General features: G+C 40.9%; 1 protein-coding gene across 1 annotated transcript; it reads right to left on the bottom strand.

Moving 5' to 3' along the window:
* Window positions 1-172: 172 nt before the first annotated feature.
* ints5 (integrator complex subunit 5) lies at window positions 173-18,676 on the bottom strand. The gene is given in 5 exon segments (XM_034181878.1): window positions 173-1,096; window positions 4,176-4,631; window positions 4,633-6,143; window positions 6,233-6,483; window positions 18,540-18,676. Coding segments are annotated over 5 exon segments (3,012 nt in total). The 5' UTR covers window positions 18,611-18,676; the 3' UTR covers window positions 173-373.
* Between the last annotated feature and the right edge of the window lie 5,195 nt (window positions 18,677-23,871).

Below are 23,871 nucleotides of genomic sequence, written 5' to 3'. Positions count from 1 at the left end.
AGTCCAACTATTAACCTCGCTGTAACTGCATAATGTAATTTGTGGCCAGATTATGTAATTACATAACCAAACCCCCTTGATTCCAAAAAAATAAATGGTCTAAAATATTGTCTAAAAGGTGAAATTTATTCAACCATTCTCATGCATTCAGGATGTTTTGTTATGGGGTGTACAATACTGTTTGTCTTTTAAGTGTCACAATGACGAGTAACAAGTCTAAAAAAATATGGTACAAAAGGTACACATGCTTTAGTGAAACAGACATACATTAATAGCAACTTTGCAGTCACTGTTCTTGGCCCAATGCTGTATTCTATTACACCATCTTCAGTCTCAGTAACCCTGCTCGCCACAGTTTGCTCCATGTTACTTCTCAAAGCTGGAAGCGCCAGCAGAAGTGCCCCAGTCTGTCAATGTTTTTATGCAGAACACTGTGAATTGGTGCCACGTATCTCGCCACATCACCATCCCGTGAGAAATCTCTGCAGAACAGCCCTTTCTCTGGGTTAAAGACAAACTTCTGAGGCATAGGGCCATTGCCCCTCACATACTCCCATACAGCCAGCAGCAGCAGCCTCACCTCAAAGGGTGTGAGGTAAGCAAATACCTCATGAACATTGGCAAGCACTGGAGGCAAGAGCTGACCCTCTCCCATGCAGGATACCAGGAGGCAGGAGGCTTGGAGGTGCCACGGTGAATCCACTGCCAAAGTCTCACGGGACGCCTCCCAGTGGGCTAGCAGAGTGGCTAAGAGGCCCCTGAGGACAGCTGAACAGTAGCAAAGTGCTGGCCGCCCTGCTGCCACCACGTGAAGGAGAGGGAAAAGCACAGGATGGGTCTCAAAACAACGCCGAATGTGGATGTCTCGTTCTACAGTGGTACGGGCGTGCTCTTCTGGGGGCCAGGACAGTTCACCGTTGGCCACATCTTGACAGACATTTTCCACGAGTGTGACGGCCACGACTTTGGCCGCCTCTGCATTGATGGATGGAAGCTCTTCTGGATCAGATGGTGGTTGTCGTGAGCCACTGATACAGGTGTTGAGACCAGAGGAGCTGCAGCACTGGACCATCACAGTCAGTAGAGTCTGGATGTTCTGCATGAAAGACATTTTTTTGCTGAATACAGACAAATTCTGCAGCAGTATATCTAACACAAAACTAAAGTATCACATGAATTCTAATATCTGATCATTTTCTGCCCAAATTTAAATGCAGAACTTATTTGAGTCGCCCATCCAAATCAACATTTTCTCATCTCTAAGCAGTTTTATATTAATTAGACCAAAAATCTACTTGAAAATAAAATACCCTATGTGTGTCTGAGCACTCTGGGTGTTCTGTGTGAAATTCTGCTTGAAGAGGGGTTGGCCTTTTACACAAACTCGGCCAAATATTCAGTTTGTCGGACCACCCAATTAAAAAAAAAAGTATGATTTCCTCACAAATAAAAAATAAATCACCTGTCTGTTTTTCTTCCTATCCTTTTGCCATTTATTAAATGGGCTGCTTGTCAGCTAATGTCTGGCACAGCAAAAAAAAAAAAAAAAAAAAAAAACATGTGACGTGCACGGTTGGTTTTCAATGTTAACCTCATGGACAATCATTTACAGTATTTCACTGAAACATTTTGCAAAGCATTTATATTAAAGCAGAAACCTCTGGCACTCATGGAAGCTTCAAAAGGTCAGACCTGTTTAAATACAAGCAAAACTGCAGTGAAATAATCAGTTTATTGCCTTCTGTGATTCCTATAGATTAAGATTTAAAAAAAAAAAAAAAAAATCCATAATTTTCCCATCAGCCTCTCACTGAAACAGTGGAACATCTGGTCTGTCACTGACTGTCAACATGTGAAGTCAGTTTTCTCCGTGTTCGTGTCCAGAAAGTGCTGCGTGTGCTCACTGTCTTCCACTCTCCTCCACTCAAAACGGCAAACAATCGTACAGGCAGCAGGATAGATTGGGTCTGAACTCCTCTCAATGTTCTGAAACATGCAACTAACTTTCTGACAAATTTGTGGACATCAGCTGACAAGGAACTAATTCTGCTGGACAGAAAAAGGATTTTTGTCAGACAAAAAGAAACACAAACTGATAGCAGCTCCTTCACTGTATGACTGGGACTTGTACAAAACTTGCCACTTTGTCACAGAACACTTCATGTTTCTTCCACGAGTCTTTCACAATAAGAGCACAGGACAAACAGATAACATCATCACAAGTCAAAACGAAGAGGAGAAAAACATTGTGAAAACTCATTGTTTTATGCTTTTTACGATATGCTGGGGGTCACAGAATTAATCTATTTCAGGTGGGCATTTACTAAACTTGAAATTAAAAAAAATATTTAATTACAAGTGGGCATTTAACCAACTCTCTTCAAAGAAGGGGGTGGGCTGACGCTTGGCCCTGGGGCCTCAGATGCACGAATAAGGTATATAGAATGTAAAATTAATGAAATGACTGCTAAAAGAAAACTTTTATGTCCAAACATATACAGTACTGTTCAGAATAATAGTAGTGCTATGTGACTAAAAGATAATCCAGGTTTTGAGTATATTTCTTATTGTTACATGGGAAACAAGGTATCGATAGATTCAGTAGATTCTCACAAATCCAACAAGACCAAGCATTCATGATATGCACACTCTTAAGGCTATGAAATTGGGCTATTAGTAAAAAAAAAAGTAGAAAAGGGGGTGTTCACAATAATAGTAGCATCTGCTGTTGACGCTACAAACTCAAAACTATTATGTTCAAACTGCTTTTTTAGCAATCCTGTGAATCACTAAACTAGTATTTAGTTGTATAACCATAGTTTCTCATGATTTCTTCACTTCTGCGAGGCATTAATTTTGTTGGTTTGGAACCAAGATTTTGCTTGGTTACTAGTGTGCTTGGGGTCATTGTCTTGTTGAAACACCCATTTCAAGGGCATGTCCTCTTCAGCATAAGGCAACATGACCTCTTCAAGTATTTTGACATATCTAAACTGATCCATGATACCTGGTATGTGATATATAGGCCCAACACCATAGTAGGAGAAACATGCCCATATCATGATGCTTGCACCACCATGCTTCACTGTCTTCACTGTGAACTGTGGCTTGAATTCAGAGTTTGGGGGTCGTCTCACAAACTGTCTGTGGCCCTTGGACCCAAAAAGAACAATTTTACTCTCATCAGTCCACAAAATATTCCTCCATTTCTCTTTAGGCCAGTTGATGTGTTCTTTGGCAAATTGTAACCTCTTCTGCACATCTTTTATTTAACAGAGGGACTTTGCGGGGGATTCTTGCAAATAAATTAGCTTCACACAGGCATCTTCTAACTGTCACAGCACTTACAGGTAACTCCAGACTGTCTTTGATCATCCTGGAGTTGATCAATGGGTGAGCCTTTGCCATTCTGGTTATTCTTCTATCCATTTTGATGGTTGTTTTCCGTTTTCTTCCACGCATCTCTGTTTTTTTGTCCATTTTAAAGCATTGGAGATCATTATAGATGAACAGCCTATAATTTTTTGCACCTGCGTATAAGTTTTCCCCTCTCCAATCAACTTTTTAATCAAACTACGCCGTTCTTCTGAACAATGTCTTGAACGTCTCATTTTCCTCAGGCTTTCAAAGAGAAAAGCATGTTCAACAGATGCTGGCTTCATCCTTAAATAGGGGACACCTGATTCACACCTGTTTGTTCCACAAAATTGACAAACTCACTGACTGAATGCCACACTACTATTGTTGTGAACACCCCCTTTTCTACTTTTTTTTTTTAAATAATAGCCCAATTTCATAGCCTTAAGAGTGTGCATATCATGAATGCTTGGTCTTGTTGGATTTGTGAGAATCTACTGAATCTACTGGTACCTTGTTTCCCATGTAACAATAAGCAATATACTCAAAACCTGGATTAATCTTTTTAGTCACATAGCACTACTATTATTCTGAACAATACTGTACCAAACAAAACAATACTTCACTATTCTTTGAAGTTGGCTGCATGTATTCTTGATGTCACATTTGGTATACACTGCAGTCAAGTCGATTCAGCTTAGTTCTCTAAAACTGTGACCATAATTGCCCTGTGTGGCAGTCAATTTATGCCACATAGTCTAAAAGCATGAGGCTTGAAATTGTGGTCAAGTTTCAAATTCCAATGTCGCATAACTCACCTGGATTACCCCAGAAGGATCAGGAACAGTTGCAGCAGCACGGCCTTTCAAACCCTTGCCAATTACCCCAGCATGGAAGACAGACCACACACTGCCCGAAAAGTTGACAGTGGTACCGAACCGACTGTTAATATCCAACAGGGAGGCTCCGATGTCAGGGGACAAAGATGATGGGAGCAAAGGGGCACCAGCCATATCTGTGATCTGCGCTCCAAAAAGGTCAGCGTTCCCTTTATGTAGCGCTTCCTCAACCAGCTGCTGAAGTACCGCCTTGAGAGTGAGAGGAGAGTATGCTGCAAAACGCGACAGGAGCAGGACTGAACAGTTCACTGCCTCATCTGCCTGAACCCCATCCCGTGCCATCTTACCCCTTCTCCCTCTCCTCCGCAAAGCCAGAAAGAAATGAGTAACGGCAGCACGTGAGAGCAGCAGCAGATGTGCCGGGAGGAGGGTACGGTGGGAGAGGGCTCGAGGACAGGAGGCGCACTGCAGCATGAGATACAGCCGGGTCACCATGGAGAAAGAAGAGGACCAAAATCATGGAGGTGTCCGGAGGACCGGCTGAGCCTACCTGAATGGCCATGGAGGATTGTGCACCTGGTGCTCCTTTTCTTTCCTCATCCTGGCTCTGAATGGCTACAGCCAGATTAAGCAGCAGTTGCCTCAGCTGCCGGGGCCTGAGGGTGTTTGTATGGATCTGGGCCACACAGCGGGCTACAGCAGCAGGAATGAGCGCTGCCATACAAGAGGACAGCGTGGTGTGAAGCTGCCAGGCCAGAACCAGTTCCTCTGGGTTGCGAGCTTGGGTGAGGAGCTGACACAGGGCCTCGGTGGCTACACTGGGGCCACCATACACGGCGAGCAGGCACAGCAACTGGTGCAGCCAGAGGTGACGCTTTCTCTCCAGTCGCAATGTCTCAGCACACAGCTCACCTACATGCGCCTGAAGCTCCTCCAGAAAGGGGATGATCCTCTTGGGTGCATAGTGATGAGGACTGCTTTCCACTCCATCCGTGCGGTTGTAGACCAGTTTATGGAGATGCAGAAGCAGCATTTGGAGCAGACGGTCACAGCCTTCTCTGACACCTTCATGAGGAGATGGTGTAGGGCCAGAGATGATGACAGAAGCTGGAGTTGCAGTGTCTGCCAAGAAACGGAGGACCTGAGCCCCTCCTGATGGGCTCTGGCTAATAAGGTGCACAGCCAGACCTAGCATGTTATCAAGTTCTTCTCTGGGGAGCCCCTGCAGCAATGCCTGCAGCTGGAGCAGGACAGGAGGACGCAAAAGCTCAACTAACTCTGCAGACACCGCGCCAAAGAGATCAGGGGACATTGCAGCCAGCTGCAGCAAAAATGGGACCGAAGCCCGACGGAGCTGAGGAGAACTCTCCCAGGAGGAGGAGGTGGGAGATAGAGGGCTTGAAGGGCTCAGGCTTTCCTGGAACATCCTGAGCAGCTCCTTCCGGATGCTGTCTGAGTGGTGTGCTGCAAGATGACCCAGGATTCCCACTACTGAACCAATCTTAGGCACTCTGTTGCCTTTATCGCCTCCCATCACCAGGACCCCTTGGTCCTTGCTGCCATGGGAGCAGAAGTCCTTGAGGCCACAAGCCAGGACGCGACTGATGATAGTCCCAGGGAAAGCAGAGCCAATGTGAGCAACAACCCAGTCGAAATGTGGAGAATGCTGAACAGACGTGTCCAACAGCGCATCCACACAGGCATCGGGGCACCAGGCCAACATGGCAGCTAAACACTGGGAGTACGTCTCCATGAGGGAACGGGTAGCGGCACATGACATCCAGAGCTGGAGCAGCTCATTGAGGCTGGAGGAGTGGGGTGCAACCCTTCGCCCTGCATGCTTACTGCTTAGTTGACCCAGTAATTCCACAGCCCAGGTGGACACCAGGGGGGCCCAAGCACGAGGATTGAGGCGGATAAATTCTGACAGCACCCCATGAACCTCCTAGAGAGAAAAAGGGACATATCACTCAGTATTTCTTTTGAAAGTATTCTCTCTATATAAAATCCTAAATGTATACTAATATCATCTCACCTGTAGATGTCCTCCAGGTTGGAGGTGACCCCGGTCTTAGTTTCACTCTCTGTCTCCAAGTTGTGCAGGAAAGTAGAGACATGATCATCATACACGCCCCTCAGATGCTCCAGCACGGCCTCTCGGCAAGCCGGGACAGAGCGCAGCAGCCGCACAGAACACCGGGCATGTTCTCGAACGCTCAGCTTCCGTCCCTGTACAGTGTCCACACCACTGATGAAAGACTTGATCTCCTGTGCCAGTTCTTGGGTGCTAAATGAAAAGGGGTGTACAAGAAGAAATCATTAGAAATGTTTGGAGCTTAGCACTGAAAATGGTGGTGTTCCTACCCTGTGTAGGTTTTGTAGAAAACTGTTCAATTAAACATCTAGAAGCCATTATATCATTTTAAAAAATTGCAGGATATTACACCTTTTTTAAATGACTTGATACAACACATAATCACAATTTTGATTCTCAATAAAACATATGAATCATGCATCAATAATAACCAACAAGTGCTTCACATGGCTTACTGTTTATACGTATAGCACATAACATATATTACTCAATCATTTAGATAATCAATGGAACTTTTATTAAGAACTATTTTCATCATTAACATATTTAAAACATTTATTAAAAATATTTTGAAAATACAAATTATTCAACATTTGGTGTTGCATCAGGTAGAAATTATTTATTTTCTTAGTGATTAATGTGTCAGTTATTTTTTTACAACTAATCTACAAATCATTGTCAGAAAATAGTAAATACTGATCATACTTGTCCTCAAGACACACATAGATGACTTCAAAGTATTTGTTTTCATAGCTAGTAAAAAGCTGTTTTCCTCTAATTTAGACACAGTCTGTATATTTATTATTTATATGGGACATCACTCATTCAACATTTAAAACATAAATAAACCAGAGTTAAGAATTTTCATCCCTGGCCAGACTATGACTTTTAAGACAATAAATCCCCAGCACAATGGTTTAGTGGTTAGTCCCAAATTCACTTCCCACCTGGTCCTTTCTGTGTGAAGTTTGCATGTTCCCCCATGTCTGCGTGGGTTCCCTTTGGGTGTTCCGGCTTCCTCCCACTTCCAAAGACATGCGGGTTAGATAAATCGGAAGCTTTAAATCGACCAGGTGTGCATGCAAGTGTGAATGTGTGTTTCCTGTCTCTATATGGCCCTGAGATAACACTGAATCTGCCTCATGCCTATCAATCAATCAATTTTTTTATATAGCGCCAAATCACAACAAACAGTTGCCCCAAGGCGCTTTATATTGTAAGGCAAGGCCATACAATAATTATGTAAAACCCCAACGGTCAAACGACCCCCCTGTGAGCAAGCACTTGGCTACAGTGGGAAGGAAAAACTCCCTTTTAACAGGAAGAAACCTCCAGCAGAACCAGCTCAGGGAGGGGCAGTCTTCTGCTGGGACTGGTTGGGGCTGAGGGAGAGAACCAGGAAAAAGACATGCTGTGGAGGGGAGCAGAGATCGATCACTAATGATTAAATGCAGAGTGGTGCATACAGAGCAAAAAGAGAAAGAAACAGTGCATCATGGGAACCCCCCAGCAGTCTACGTCTATAGCAGCATAACTAAGGGATGTTCAGGGTCACCTTATCCAGCCCTAACTATAAGCTTTAAGCAAAAAGGAAAGTTTTAAGCCTAATCTTAAAAGTAGAGAGGGTGTCTGTCTCCCTGATCTGAATTGGGAGCTGGTTCCACAGAGAGGAGCCTGAAGCTGAAGGCTCTGCCTCCCATTCTACTCTTACAAACCCTAGGAACTACAAGTAAGCCTGCAGTCTGAGACGAAGCGCTCTATTGGGGTGATATGGGTACTACGAGGTCCCTAAGATAAGATGGGACCTGATTATTCAAAACCTTTAAGTAAGAAGAAGAATTTTAAATTCTATTCTAGAATTAACAGGAAGCCAATGAAGAGAGGCCAATATGGGTGAGATATGCTCTCTCCTTCTAGTCCCCGTCAGTACTCTAGCTGCAGCATTTTGAATTAACTGAAGGCTTTTTAGGGAACTTTTAGGACAACCTGATAATAATGAATTACAATAGTCCAGCCTAGAGGAAATAAATGCATGAATTAGTTTTTCAGCATCACTCTGAGACAAGACCTTTCTGATTTTAGAGATATTGCGTAAATGCAAAAAAGCAGTCATACATATTTGTTTAATATGCGCTTTGAATGACATATCCTGATCAAAAATGACTCCAAGATTTCTCACAGTATTACTAGAGGTCAGGGTAATGCCATCCAGAGTAAGGATCTGGTTAGACACCATGTTTCTAAGATTTGTGGGGCCAAGTACAATAACTTCAGTTTTATCTGAGTTTAAAAGCAGGAAATTAGAGGTCATCCATGTCTTTATGTCTGTAAGACAATCCTGCAGTTTAGCTAATTGGTGTGTGTCCTCTGCTTCATGGATAGATAAAGCTGGGTATCATCTGCGTACAATGAAAATTTAAGCAATACCGTCTAATAATACTGCCTAAGGGAAGCATGTATAAAGTGAATAAAATTGGTCCTAGCACAGAACCTTGTGGAACTCCATAATTAACTTTAGTCTGTGAGGAAGATTCCCCATTTACATGAACAAATTGTAATCTATTAGACAAATATGATTCAAACCACCGCAGCGCAGTGCCTTTAATACCTATGCATGCTCTAATCTCTGTAATAAAATTTTATGGTCAACAGTATCAAAAGCAGCACTGAGGTCTAACAGAACAAGCACAGAGATGAGTCCACTGTCCGAGGCCATAAGAAGATCATTTGTAACCTGCACTAATGCTGTTTCTGTACTATGATGAATTCTAAAACCTGACTGAAACTCTTCAAATAGACCATTCCTCTGCAGATGATCAGTTAGCTGTTTTACAACTACCCTTTCAAGAATTTTTGAGAGAAAAGGAAGGTTGGAGATTGGCCTATCTTAGCTAAGATAGCTGGGTCAAGTGATGGCTTTTTTAAGTAATGGTTTAATTACTGCCACCTTAAAAGCTTGTGGTACATAGCCAACTAACAAAGATAGATTGATCATATTTAAGATCGAAGCATTAAATAATGGTAGGGGCTTCCTTGAGCAGCCTGGTAGGAATGGGGTCTAATAAACATGTTGATGGTTTGGATGAAGTAACTAATGAGAATAACTCAGACAGAACAATCGGAGAGAAAAGAGTCTAACCAAATACCGGCATCACTGAAGCAGCCAAAGATACGATACGTCTTTGGATGGTTATGAGTAATTTTTTCTCTAATAGTTAAAATTTGTTAGCAAAGAAAGTCATGAAGTCATTACTAGTTAAAGTTAATGGAATACTCAGCTCAATAGAGCTCTGACTCTTTGTCAGCCTGCTACAGTGCTGAAAGAAACCTGGGGTTGTTCTTATTTTCTTCAATTAGTGATGAGTAGAAAAGATGTCCTAGCTTTACGGAGGGCTTTTTATAGAGCAACAGACTCTTTTTCCAGGCTAAAATGAAGATCTTCTAAATTAGTGAGACGCCATTTCCTCTCCAACTTACGGGTTATCTGCTTTAAGCTACGAGTTTGTGAGTTATACCACGGAGTCAGACACTTCTGATTTAAAGCTCTCTTTTTCAGAGGAGCTACAGCATCCAAGGTTGTCTTCAATGAGGATGTAAAACTATTGACGAGATACTCTATCTCCCTTACAGAGTTTAGGTAGCTACTCTGCACTGTGTTGGTATATGGCATTAGAGAACATAAAGAAGGAATCATATCCTTAAACCTAGTTACAGCGCTTTCTGAAAGACTTCTAGTGTAATGAAACTTATTCCCCACTGCTGGGTAGTCCATCAGAGTAAATGTAAATGTTATTAAGAAATGATCAGACAGAAGGGAGTTTTCAGGGAATACTGTTAAGTCTTCTATTTCCATACCATAAGTCAGAACAAGATCTAAGATATGATTAAAGTGGTGGGTGGACTCATTACTTTTTGAGCAAAGCCAATAGAGTCTAATAATAGATTAAATGCAGTGTTGAGGCTGTCATTCTCAGCATCTGTGTGGATGTTAAAATCGCCCACTATAATTATCTTATCTGAGCTAAGCACTAAGTCAGACAAAAGGTCTGAAAATTCACAGAGAAACTCACAGTAACGACCAGGTGGACGATAGATAATAACAAATAAACTGTTTTTTGGGACTTCCAATTTGGATGGACAAGACTAAGAGACAAGCTTTCAAATGAATTAAAGCTCTGTCTGGGTTTTGGATTAATTAATAAACTGGAATGGAAGATTGCTGCTAATCCTCCACCCCGGCCCGTGCTACGAGCATTCTGACTGCTGGATCAGCTCAAACCCCCCCTTGTTTTTAACTGGTTTGGAAGGTCCTGCGACTTGTACACCAAAAAATAAATAAAAAAAAACTGCACCATTCAGTACTAATAATAACAATTATTGTAATTATATGACTATTTGTATAGGACTTTTCCAGTAATCAAATAACTAAACAAAATAAACTCCAATAATAAAAGAATAAATGCTGATAATAACAATCAGTGGTGGGCACAGCTAACCAAAAAGTTAGCTTCGATAACAGATAATCAATTAGCTGAAAAGTTCACTTTTATAACGCTAAGCCGATAACCCGCCCAAAAACGTATCGGAAGCTACAGCTAACCGATAACTTCCAGTATTGTCTCCAGTACACTTGCAACTACTAACAAACTGATTTTGAGTTTTAACACCACGATCACTTCTAGTAGCATCAAAGGCAACCACAGACCCAAACAATGAGTTCTGTCTTTGAGCGCCCTGTCCAATGCTGGAAGCTCCTGTTTACTACATAACTTCCAGCAGAGAAGCAGTTGAGAGGAACAACAACGCTCAACTCTCTACTCAACAGCAGCGTCGCCGTGAGGCGGTGGTCTTGCAAAATAAAGCAGTGCTGACTTATGGTTTTGAATTATAAATAAAATTAATACCGACAGAATAATTCCATTAATGTCAATTCTGTCATTTGTACATAGTTAAATATAACATATCTTTTAATGTTAAATAATGCACTAATTCTTAAGTTTTTTAACAAACACAGACAGATGCCAAAGGGATTATGGGTAAAATGCGCCTCTGCTAACACTGATGTAAAAACCAACACGTTAATGTGATGTGTGTGTTGGTGTTTACATATAAATGTGCTTTTGTAAAATATGCCATTTTTTATTTGTAAAAAAAAAAAAGAAAAAAAAAAAGCATTTGCCAAGTTGTAATTAGATAACTGTCTGATATAACCGATGTCAAAATAATACAGCACTGCCATCTACTGGTGCCCAGACGCTCAGTACTTAGGGCGAATACTGACATGAACAGTACTGGCCAGTAGTTGGCAGTAGAGACTGTGAAAACTTGCCAAAACAAAATCCCAGATGGGTGATTCTCACGAAATCCAGATTTAAAAGGATTCCAACTTCAAAATTTTCAAAAGACATTTGAAGACAAATTTCCAGTTAAGCATCTAAGATTAATGTCTGAACTTACTAAAACATTATTATTAGACATTGTGTTGGGAATTTGTATAAATTACAGGTATTTTAGATATTGAGTGCAGAGAAAAATATCATTACCGCAACATGAAATCACATCAAATATATTTTTACATACTTTTATTTTTGGTTATTTTAAAGTAGGTTATTAACACTTATGTCAAGATGTATATATGCCTCAGGAAAGATTACGTTGTTATATAATATGAAATTAATAATTTGTCTCATTACCGCAACATACCTAATGATTTATATCATGTTTTTTAGTATATTTCTTTGAAAACTGACAAATATAATGTTTTTTGTTAAAGGGATTAAATAAGTAATCCTATAAATTGTATCAACAGAATTACAAACTAAAAACAATTTTATCATTATTAAATACACTCAACAAAAATATAAACGCAACACTTTTGGTTTTGCTCCCATTTCGTATGAGATGAACTCAAAGATCTAAAACTTTTTCCATATCACAATATCACCATTTCTCTCAATATTGTTCACAAACCAGTCTAAATCTGTGATAGTGAGCACTTCTCCTTTGCTGAGATAATCCATCCCACCTCACAGGTGGTGCCATATAAAGATGCTGATTAGACACCATGATTAGTGCACAGGTGTGCCTTAGACTGCCCACAATAAAAGGCCACTCTGAAAGGTGCAGTTTTATCACACAGCACAATGCCACAGATGTCGCAAGATTTGAGGGAGCGTGCAATTGGCATGCTGACAGCAGGAATGTCAACCAGAGCTGTTGCTCGTGTATTGAATGTTCATTTCTCTACCATAAGCCGTCTCCAAAAGCGTTTCAGAGAATTTGGCAGTACATCCAACCAGCCTCAAAACCGCAGACCACATGTAACCACACCAGCCCAGGACCTCCACATCCAGCATGTTCACCTCCAAGATCGTCTGAGAACAGCCACTCGAACAGCTGCTGAAACAATCGGTTTGCATAACCAAAGAATTTCTGCACAAACTGTCAGAAACCGTCTCAGGGAAGCTCATCTGCATGCTCGTCGTCCTCATCAGGGTCTCGACCTGACTCCAGTTCGTCGTCGTAACCGACTTGAGTGGGCAAATGTTCACATTCGCTGGCGTTTGGCACGTTGAAGAGGTGTTCTCTTCATGGATGAATCCCGGGTTCACACTGTTCAGGGCAGATGGCAGACAGCGTGTGTGGCGTTGTGTGGGTGAGCGGTTTTCTGATGTCAATGTTGTGGATCGAGTGGCTCATGGTGGCGGTGGGGTTATGGTATGGGCAGGCGTCTGTTATGGACAAAGAACACAGGTGCATTTTATTGATGGCATTTTGAATGCACAGAGATACCGTGAGGAGATCCTGAGGTCCATTGTTGTGCCATACATCTAAGAACATCACCTCATGTTGCAGCAGGATAATGCATGGCCCCATGTTGCAAGGATCTGTACACAATTCTTGGAAGCTGGAAATGTCCCATTTCTTGCATGGCCGGCATACTCACCGGACATGTCACCCATTGAGCATGTTTGGGATGCTCTGGACCGGCGTATACAACAGTGTGTACCTGTTCCTGCCAATATCCAGCAACTTGCACAGCCATTGAAGAGGAGTGGACCAACATTCCACAATTGACAACCTGATCAACTCTATGCGAAGGAGATGTGTTGCACTGCATGAGGCAAATGGTGGTCACACCAGATACTGACTGGTATCCCCCCACCAATAAAACAAAACTGCACCTTTCAGAGTGGCCTTTTATTGTGGACAGTCTAAGGCACACCTGTGCACTAATCATGGTGTCTAATCAGCATCTTGATATGGCACACCTGTGAGGTGGGATGGATTATCTCAGCAAAGGAGAAGTGCTCACCATCACAGATTTAGACTGGTTTGTGAACAATATTTGAGGGAAATGGTGATATTGTGTATGTGGAAAAAGTTTTAGATCTTTGAGTTCATCTCATACAAAATGGGAGCAAAACCAAAAGTGTTGCGTTTATATTTTTGTTGAGTGTAATTTGCAAATAAACACATATTGCAGTAATGACAACAGTGTTTCGGAAATTAAGTTCACTGTTTCGGAAATGAGACTCAGTGCAACACATTCATAGATCAGCAGTGATTCATATTTAACACACAATGTCACTATTTATAGAATATACTTTTATAAACAAAAACATTTCCATTCAATTAATTTCATTCATTCAATTCATTTAGTTGTATGTTCAATTATGAGCCACTTGTACAACATACAATGAGTCAGTCACACAACATACAACAATTAAGTAAAAACAGTAAGTAAACAAGTAATTGCAGTGTATCACAAACACAAAACATTCAGTGTAAAATAGAACAGTAATGAATCTTAACACCATTTTTTATTTAGAACTATAGATTTAATGGAATAGTAGACCAATTCATTTATGTACGCCTTTTGTGCTTTGCCCATATATCAGGCAAAACACAGAAATTGCAGGCAGAGGAGGTGACAGGAAGTGGTTCCAGAAATATGTCCCTAATGTCTCGACTGTAGTACCAGACCCTTTCTCCCTCCAAAGGGAGTCTATCAATCTAGCACTAGATAACAATGGGATGTAGAGGGCTATGTAAGTAGGCAAAGATGTTTTTGTGAGAATGTCCTAAAAGGGAAATTAACTTATTTATTAACTTATCAAACTTATTTATTTATAGTAATATTTAACTTAACCTTTGACTTACTTGATGTAGTTTCATGGTTTTTGGAACTGCTTTAATTTGTGGAGGAACCAATTCATTGCTCTCCTTAATTTTTTCCTCTAACACCTTGTAGAGAGTCACAGATGAACTTTGTAGTTGGTCAAATAGAGAATCAGCATCTGGAATGCTGGTTCCATATGAGACGATTCTATCTGCCAAGTTTTTTAAGGCCTCACCAACACCGTCTGGTGCACCTTTTCCATGTGATGCCTCTGTGAAATTCCATGTTATCCACTGAAACCCATGCATGAACGGCACAGTGGAGGCCAGATAGAACGAAGTCTTGTTTCTATTGACCACTGCTGGAGAGTTTGTAAAAACTATATATATATACATATATATTATATATATATATATATATATATATCAGTTACAAACTCTCCAGTGGTCACTAGTGTTCCCTTTTACTTTTTTATTAAGCGTTTTAGACAAATATCATGTTATATCAGAAATACACACAAGTTTATACATGTATACATCTATTTCTCGTTACCGAAACAGTGAATCTCTGTACCGCAACCTGTCCTCAAGTGTTACGGTGTATGATAATGCTGTTGCGGAGTATGAGTGGCCTTGAACTTTCCTGCCCTCTTTCAAGGCACTATGAGCCCTAGCTAAACTTTACCTAGCTGTTTATATTTAGACCATGATGAGGTAAATATTAATCAAGAATTTTTAAAAATTTTAAATGTTCAAAACTTTGTGTATCGGTAATGAGACATGAAAACTCGTGTAGGCACTCTAACAAATGAACTTTCAAATTTTCTGGGGAGAAACAAAATGAGGTGCTTACCTGGTGGCCATCTTGGGGTCACTGGAAATTATGTCCCCCCACTCAGAATTCCTTGATTATAAAAGTTCCTTGTGGACTTAAATGATGATTAAAAATTGTTGCGGAGGATGAGAAAACTGGTGGTGGGCAAAGTTCTTTTCCTTAAATTTTCACTTTTTTTTAACAAATGAATACCAATACATGTTTAGTTACTGTAACTGTAGTATAACATACACTGAAAGTTTATCATGTTTATTTTTATTAGTATTAAATTAGTATTCGAAGAACCTAAATTCGGTAATGGACTTGTTGCGGTAATGAGAATTATACTATTAATGTGAAAAAAAAAAAAACATTTTAATGATGTTCACTTTAAATCATGTGCAACATAGCCTATAATGATATGTTTATAACTGTATCCTTATAATTGTGATAGCATTTACTTTGTCAAAATGCAGCATGCCACCTAGTAAGTCTGTTTTCATGAGAATCACCCAGATAATCCGTGCCTTCTAAGTTTAAGATGCATGGAATTTAATAAACGCAAACTGAATTTCAGACATCTATATATATTACTCTGGAACAAAGACGACAGACAGACAGACAGACATAAGCAAGACGTTAAAGAGCAAACAGGAATCGATTGCAATGATTCCAACTGAAAATAATGGAGAAGCAACCTGGGCTTTGTCTGGCATTTTTACATAACACAAACACAATAACAACATCTATAAACCCAGAGAAAATATTCACGATAGTTTTAGGCACAATATACAAAGAGTTTAATGCTGTTGTCCGTGTGGAGCCTGATCAGTGCCTCAAATCCATTTCTTCTGTCGTGAATTTATTGAGATTACCCATAATGCACTGGGCACAGCATGTCCATACTAAAACCTTCAAAATTGGTGCATTACTTTAAAACTAAAACATATATCTGATATATTCACTTTATAAAACTTCAGAAGTGAAGTTAATTTAAATAACTTGTCCGAAATTGGTTTGGTTAAAATTTCAACTATAAGTTAAAACTGTGTGCCTCTGGATGACTTGGGTGATATTGCCAGCATGTCAGTATGGGGTCAAAAGAAATGAGCTTTTTTCTTTTCTATGGCCACCTCTCCTTTGCTTGCAGAAGATAGAACTAGAACCAGCTCTCCTCTGTTTATAGAGGATAGAACTGCACATCTACAACAAAACATTTAACAGGTAGGTACTCAACTGATTTTAGACTTCATAAATGTTTGTAACTGTTACGCTTTGTTTACCACGTCTGCAAAAATGCTAGCGGTCTAAAAACTATCAAACCAAAACTTATCGGAACATAACTGGTCCGATGATGGTTTTCAAAGTTATCTGCAAAGATAATCCGATAATGAAAACATTATCTTCGATAATTAGCGGTTAGCGGATTAGTGGAACTGTGCCCACCACTGATAACAATTACATGATAACAATACAAAATCCAAAATTAAAGACCTAATAATTCAGAAAAAAGGTGTGACTTATACTCTTGTGACTTATAGATTCTTGAAGAGGTTTTCCTCTTCAAGACGCATTTAGATTATTTACACATATGGAAATATGTGTATGAAAATATGGGTAGTTATCGCCGCAAATGTTTGTTACTCATGAAGTTTAACATTCACATGCTCATCAAAAATTCATTAGCTTGTGTTTTACTTTCTACCACATTTATTCTTGGAAATAAATTCACTAATTTAGAACTTAGATATATGACATACACAGATGCAATGATATACCCACTTCATAAACTAATGTAATTGTCCGCAGACACCACAGAATACTTTGGACAAGTTGGGTGTGCCATTTCTTGACACTGTAATTCTGAAAATTAGAATTTTTAAACATTTATTCATCAATATCATTGATAAACAGCAAATAACCATAAACCTGTTAGAAATTTGATCAATGGAGTTATATTCTGATGAAATGTTATGGAAATGTATTATGTAACAGAAAAGGGCGATGTTGGTTACAAAGATGTCTCCTGTGCTCCAGTCGCTGGAATGCTTCTGAAATTATATTTAGGATACCATTATTTGTGAACATTAAAAGGAAATTCGTCATAATATCTCTGGAATATTCAAAGTATCTGATAAAGATGCAAAATTTATCATCTGCAAAACCTTTACAGACTTCACCTGAAAACAAGCATAATATTTCATCAAGGCCGTGGCTACGGGTATAGACCTGTATCTACAGAGACCGTTCTAAAGATACGGAGAGTGTCTTACCGACCAATCAGAATGCGCAAATATGTCTGTACCCAACATATGCGGCTAAAGGTCCGGCAAGACTTCAAAACTCATCCGTACATTGTCCGTATCTTCAGTGAACACCATTCTAAAGACACGTAAGGCGTCTTGCCAACCAATCAGAATGCACAAATATGTCCGTACCCGTACCATATGCGGCTAAAGGTCCGGCAAGGCTTCAAAACTCACCCGTACATTGTCCGTATCTTCAGTGAACACCGTTCTAAAGACACGTAGGGCGTCTTATCGACAACCAGAATGCGCAAATATGTCCGTACCCATACCATATGCGGCTAAAGGTCTGGCAAGGCTTCAAAACTCACCCGTACATTGTCCGTATCTTCAGTGAACACCGTTCTAAAGACACGTAGGGTGTCTTACCGACCAATCAGAATGCGCAAATATGTCCGTACCCATACCATATGCGGCTAAAGGTCCGGCAAGGCTTCAAAACTCACCCATACATTGCCCGTTCTTCAGTGAACCTCGGTCCGTACCTTTAGCAGTTCCGCAGAAGATATGGATGAACGTACCCGTATCCACTTTGTTTCATCAAATTGATTTGACAAAGGATATCAACACGCAGTTACTGGGTCAGGAGGTTTGAGGCATAAACTGGTATACCAAATATGTTCAATATCAAAACTGTTTGGGATCATTTTGAAAAGCTGACACACACACACACATATCTATTATATCTCTCTATATATAGAGAGAGAGATATATACACACTTGGTACACCTGGTTGTAGTAAAGGCGACTACTCAACTCCAAGCTTTGTGTTGACTTTGCGTCTTCTGTCAGATATATTGTGAGAAATTTAGTCATTTAGTACATTTTATACTGTAGTTCAGCAGTAAACACCAACAGCCATTATTAAAGAAAAAGTAACATACAAACATCTGTACGGGGTCAGCATTGCGAAAGCAGCTGTATTGAATAGACAGGAAACATTAGGTGATTAGGTTACTGGGTGTTTTGAGAGGTAAAAAAGATGTGTAAGTGCTGTTTTGACTGACCTCAGAGTGTTGTGCGCCGCTTTCAGCGAACTCCCGTCAAACAGCACAGACATCGCGTCTTCTTTCAACATTAAACCGTCACATGAAGCCCGTCTATCGGCTGCGTCTTTGACCTCAACAAATTATCACCTCTCAGTTATTTTTACAACGTCTCAGGGCAACTTATACCATACGAGTGGAATATTTTATATTAAATCTCTGAACAAATATCGATAGGGCGCTACTCATCCGGACATTCAATCTTCTTCGTCGGAACCATAATGGGCAGGCGGCGTCACTAGCGACATCTAGTGGTAGTGACTTGTCGGTGTGAAATATTTTGGCATAAAGCCTGTGCGTATGTCTATAATTTATAGTATTGTATATTTTAAATTAATACCGATATATCTTTTCAATAAATATGGATGCTAGTTGTCGTAGGCCTACCTTGTCCAGTTACTCCAGTAGCAGCAGGAGCAGCTGCATTAAGTGTCGTCTCAGGGTCTCAGCATTGATGTTGTTATTAAAGGCCACTTCTTGAGTACAGATCAGACACTTGACCTTTCTTGGGGCAATAAGGTCAATGTGCTTCCACACATAAGCTCTTGCTTTTTAGGTGACCCTGCCTCTATTCTCCCCATCCTCTGCTTTCCTCGCACTCTCAAACACTCACTATAAAGACTATCACTCACTTTCTAATGTTCTCATATTCAGTTTACACTTATCTACTAACTAACCTATTAATCTTTTTTCTGTTTGTGTGCTTAATATATGTAAGTATATATGTGTATATCAGGATGTATAGTGTCTGGTTTACCTAATCTAAGTGGGGGGGCGTTTGGTCTGTGACATCGGAATCAAACATATTTTCCTAAAGTGGATGCAGCAACATGTGGCACTGGTTCATGCTCCCAAACCTGATGACTATTGACACTTACTTTTTACTGACATTTATAGGTGGTCACTTTGGCACACTGTCATAATATCCAGGTGTTTGTGTAGCGATCTACAGAACTAAATAAATTAACTTATTCTCCATATCGGACCTCATGAGTAGTATTTAATGAATTAAAATAATGTAAAAAAATTTTGGGCTGTGGTTCTGTAACCAGGCCACTGTTTATGATGTAAAGGCCTGGATGGTGTTGCACGTGGGAAAGGTCATGCACAAATGATCTATAGGTTGCATGTAGCTACACACTCACTTGCAGAAGGCACTCTGGTCGCAGGTCTTGAAATTTCCCTTGTCCACTGCCCATGTCCCACTGAACCAAGCAGTCAGCAAAAATACCAGGAGAGGTGCCATCCTACAAAGAAAAAGAAGACAACAGATGGTTCAGGCTGCTACACCAGACACATCATCAAGGGCAGAGCTAAAGGGGAGGCCGGGGTGGCAATGGACTCCCCCGAAATCTTACTGACACCCCAGGTGCCACCACAGATGGCTGACATGTCACGGCACCACAGGTCTGGTCGAAAGGAGCCAGCAAAAATTTCATAATTTACTTGTCTGAAGAAAACTGGCAATAAAACCGATTATTTACAGGTGTTATACCAAAGTGTTCCATTACTTATGCAACCCATCATCTTGGCTTTTATATTTTTTATTAATTTATATGAAGTTGTAGAGATTTGCTTTCAGTTTGAGTTCAAGGAAGATAATTTTATTTTTATATCTTTTTGTATCTGAAGTGGCATAATCAAATTAAAATGTGTGAAATACCAAGTGTGCCAATACTTTTGGGGGGCACTGTATCCTAACCTTAAGATGAGTGCAAAATGTGTGGTATTATTACTGTTTTGTTTAAGAATGCTTAATTTTCACTGTTGTGGCACTTTGTGTGGAATTAGTCATATTGATAGAGATATAACATTTGGCTTCAATACTGAGATACAACAATTTGGCCATATCATGTAGCCCTACTGTCAACTAGCTGAAAAGTTTGAATATTAATCTACACTCAAAAATATAAACGTAACACTTTTGGTTTTGCTCCCATTTTGTATGAGATGAACTCAAAGATCTAAAACTTTTTCCGCATACACAATATCACCATTTCCCTCAAATATTGTTCACAAACCAGTCTAAATCTGTGATAGTGAGCACTTCTTTGCTGAGATAAACCATCCCACCTCACAGGTGTGCCATATCAAGATGCTGATTAGACACCATGATTAGTGCACAGGTGTGCCTTAGACTGTCCACAATAAAAGGCCACTCTGAAAGGTGCAGTTTTGTTTTATTGGGGGGGGATACCAGTCAGTATCTGGTGTGACAACCATTTGCCTCATGCAGTGCAACACATCTCCTTCACATAGAGTTCATCAGGTTGTCAATTGTGGCCTGTGGAATGTTGGTCCACTCTTCAATGGCTGTGCGAAGTTGCTGGATATTGGCAGGAACTGATACACGCTGTCTTATACGCCGGTCCAGAGCATCCCAAACATGCTCAATGGGTGACATGTCCAGTGAGTATGCTGGCCATGCAAGAACTGGGACATTTTCAGCTTCCAAGAACTGTGTACAGATCCTTGCAACATGGGGCCGTACATTATCCTGCTGCAACATGAGGTGATGTTCTTGGATGTATGGCACAACAATGGGCCTCGGGATCTTGTCAAGGTATCTCTGTGCATTCAAAATGCCATCAATAAAATGCACCTGTGTTCTTCATCCATAACAGACGCCTGCCCATACCATAACCCCACCGCCACCATGGGCCACTTGATCCACAACACTGACATCAGAAAACCGCTCACCCACACAATGCCACACACGCTGTCTGCCATCTGCCCTGGACAGTGTGAACTGGGATTCATCCGTGAAGAGAACACCTCTCCAATGTGCCAAACGCCAGCGAATGTGAGCATTTGCCCACTCAAGTCGGTTACGACGACGAACTGGAGTCAGGTCGAGACCCCGATGAGGACGACGAGCATGAAGATGAGCTTCCCTGAGACGGTTTCTGACAGTTTGTGCAGAAATTCTTTGGTTATGCAAACCGATTGTTTCAGCAGCTGTGCGGTTAGCTGGTCTCAGACGATCTTGGAGGTGAACATGCTGGATGTGGAGGTCCTGGGCTGGTGTGGTTACACGTGGTCTGCTGTTGTGAGGCTGGTTGGATGTACTGCCAAATTCTCTGAAACGCCTTTGGAGACAGCTTATGGTAGAGAAATGAACATTCAATACATGAGCAACAGCTCTGGTTGACATTCCTGCTGTCAGCATGCCAATTGCACGCTCCCTCAAATCTTGCAACATCTGTGACATTGTGCTGTGTGATAAAACTGCACCTTTCAGAGTGGCCTTTTATTGTGGGCAGTCTAAGGCACACCTGTGCACTAATCATGGTGTCTAATCAGCATCTTGATATGGCCCACCTGTGAGGTGGGATGGATTATCTCAGCAAAGGAGAAGTGCTCACCATCACAGATTTAGACTGGTTTGTGAACAATATTTGAGGGAAATGGTGATATTGTGTATGTGGAAAAAGTTTTAGATCTTTGAGTTCATCTCATACAAAATGGGAGCAAAACCAAAAGTGTTGTGTTTGTATTTTTGTTGAGTGTATATCTACAGGGGTCTATTTGTCCTGACATTTTTGGGGTGGAAGTGGCGATTTAATAACATTATGTAATTGTAAGTGATGCTAGGAGTAACAAGACTGCCATATTTTTCATAGGGTCAATTGAGAAAGAAAAGACAGAGGGACAAGATAAACTTCTTTGTAAAGAGAAACAAATCAGGCACAGATCAGGCAAAGACCGAACTCAACTCTGACATCAGCAGTCCTGGTAGGTCCTATCCTGGGACTAGTCAGGAGAGTCAGTATTGGGCACAACTCAACCCAACAGCCTGTGTGTGTGTGTGTGTGTGTGTGTGTGTGTGTGTGTGTGTGTGTGTGTGCGCACGCGCACACGAGTCCCTGGTCCCACCAAATAATGAACAGTGAATAAATAATGAGCCACAGAGCCTGTTTTTTTTTTTTTTTTTTGGTTCAAGAGGAGGTATTCAACAACTGGGAGAATAGTGGCTCTGAGAGGCTCTTAGAGGCAGTATGTTCAGCTAACGAGGCTCATCTGAGTGTGGTGCTAATTTCAAGAAGTTCAAAATTTAACAACAGCAGCTTGGGGCAGTTTGTGTACGAGGTACCACGAGGACAAACAAGGATTTTAGAGACGTGTGGTGCGGACGAGGCTGTTGAAAGCCCATTATCCAAACACCTGGCAGATACGAGGACCTGAGAGGCTATTTTTGGAGCAGCTCAGTCCTCTTGCGCACACAATTCCACCTGCCTTGTATGCCAGACACGGTATATAAAAATTATTTTGTAGCTGATTAATCATTTTCTGTCAGAGCTTGGATGTTGAAAACACCTCTAATTGCTTCTGGAATCAGAGGCGACTGTCCAGGAACACACAACGAGAGCGTGCAAAAGAGCGATTTTGCAGACATTACCGGACGAACACAAAGTTAAAAGTTGCATCACAGTGACTGTAAGCCGCAGAAGAAATAAAGATTTTTTTTTTTTTTTTTGGAAGTGATCCACACAGTTGCGGCAGAGGGTGTATATAATTAAAGCGGCCACCTCATTGTGGTGTCTTGTTTTGTGGTCAGAGAGCTGGGTGAATGCACAGAACTGCTGCATTTCACTCTGGAACACAGGTTAACAGTAGCCTGGCACACGGCGCACACCGGCCGGTGTCGTGTCAAATTAGTTATCCCCGTCAGAAGTTGTATCCCCTGGCGCAGGAGCACACACTCACCCAGTGCAGCGTCTTTTTTGGACTGCGTTTAAAAATGTGACATCTTGAATAGATGCTGTGAATTGAAAACCCACACTTTAAAGGAGCCAAGTGTGGGAGGGCTGGAGGTTTGGACCAAACCCATACCTAAACGTGCACTAACGTCACGTTACATGGTGCTACATGGATCATATGCGGCGACAAACCATTTGAGGCTGGACGGGGGTCAAATGTCAGGTCAGTCGTGGCTCACTAGAAGCAGAAACTTGGCACATGTGAGGTACAGAGAGGAACCTAACCTACATGTGATGGCTTAAAATGCAGCCCATTTTTCAAATAATCACTGACACACGTGGCCCATTATTCATGGCTTATCATCCGGGGTACCGAGGCTTAACTCTGTACGTGTGTATTTTCATTCATGTCAAAATGGTGTCATGGTGTTGGTGTTGTTGAAAAACTGTTAGATTTTGAACATTGTTAATAAACTGCAAATTGCATACAAAAAAAAATCTCAAAACCTACATGCTTAAGATTTACTTTAATATATTTCAACATTTAGTGACTGACTGCAGTTGATTGTATGAGAAACAAATTAAGTTGCCAT

Source organism: Thalassophryne amazonica, chromosome 11, assembly GCF_902500255.1.
Source record: "Thalassophryne amazonica chromosome 11, fThaAma1.1, whole genome shotgun sequence".
Lineage (NCBI taxonomy): Eukaryota > Metazoa > Chordata > Actinopteri > Batrachoidiformes > Batrachoididae > Thalassophryne > Thalassophryne amazonica.
Note: the sequence above shows the minus strand (reverse complement) of the source record. Positions and strands in the feature narration are given on the sequence as shown.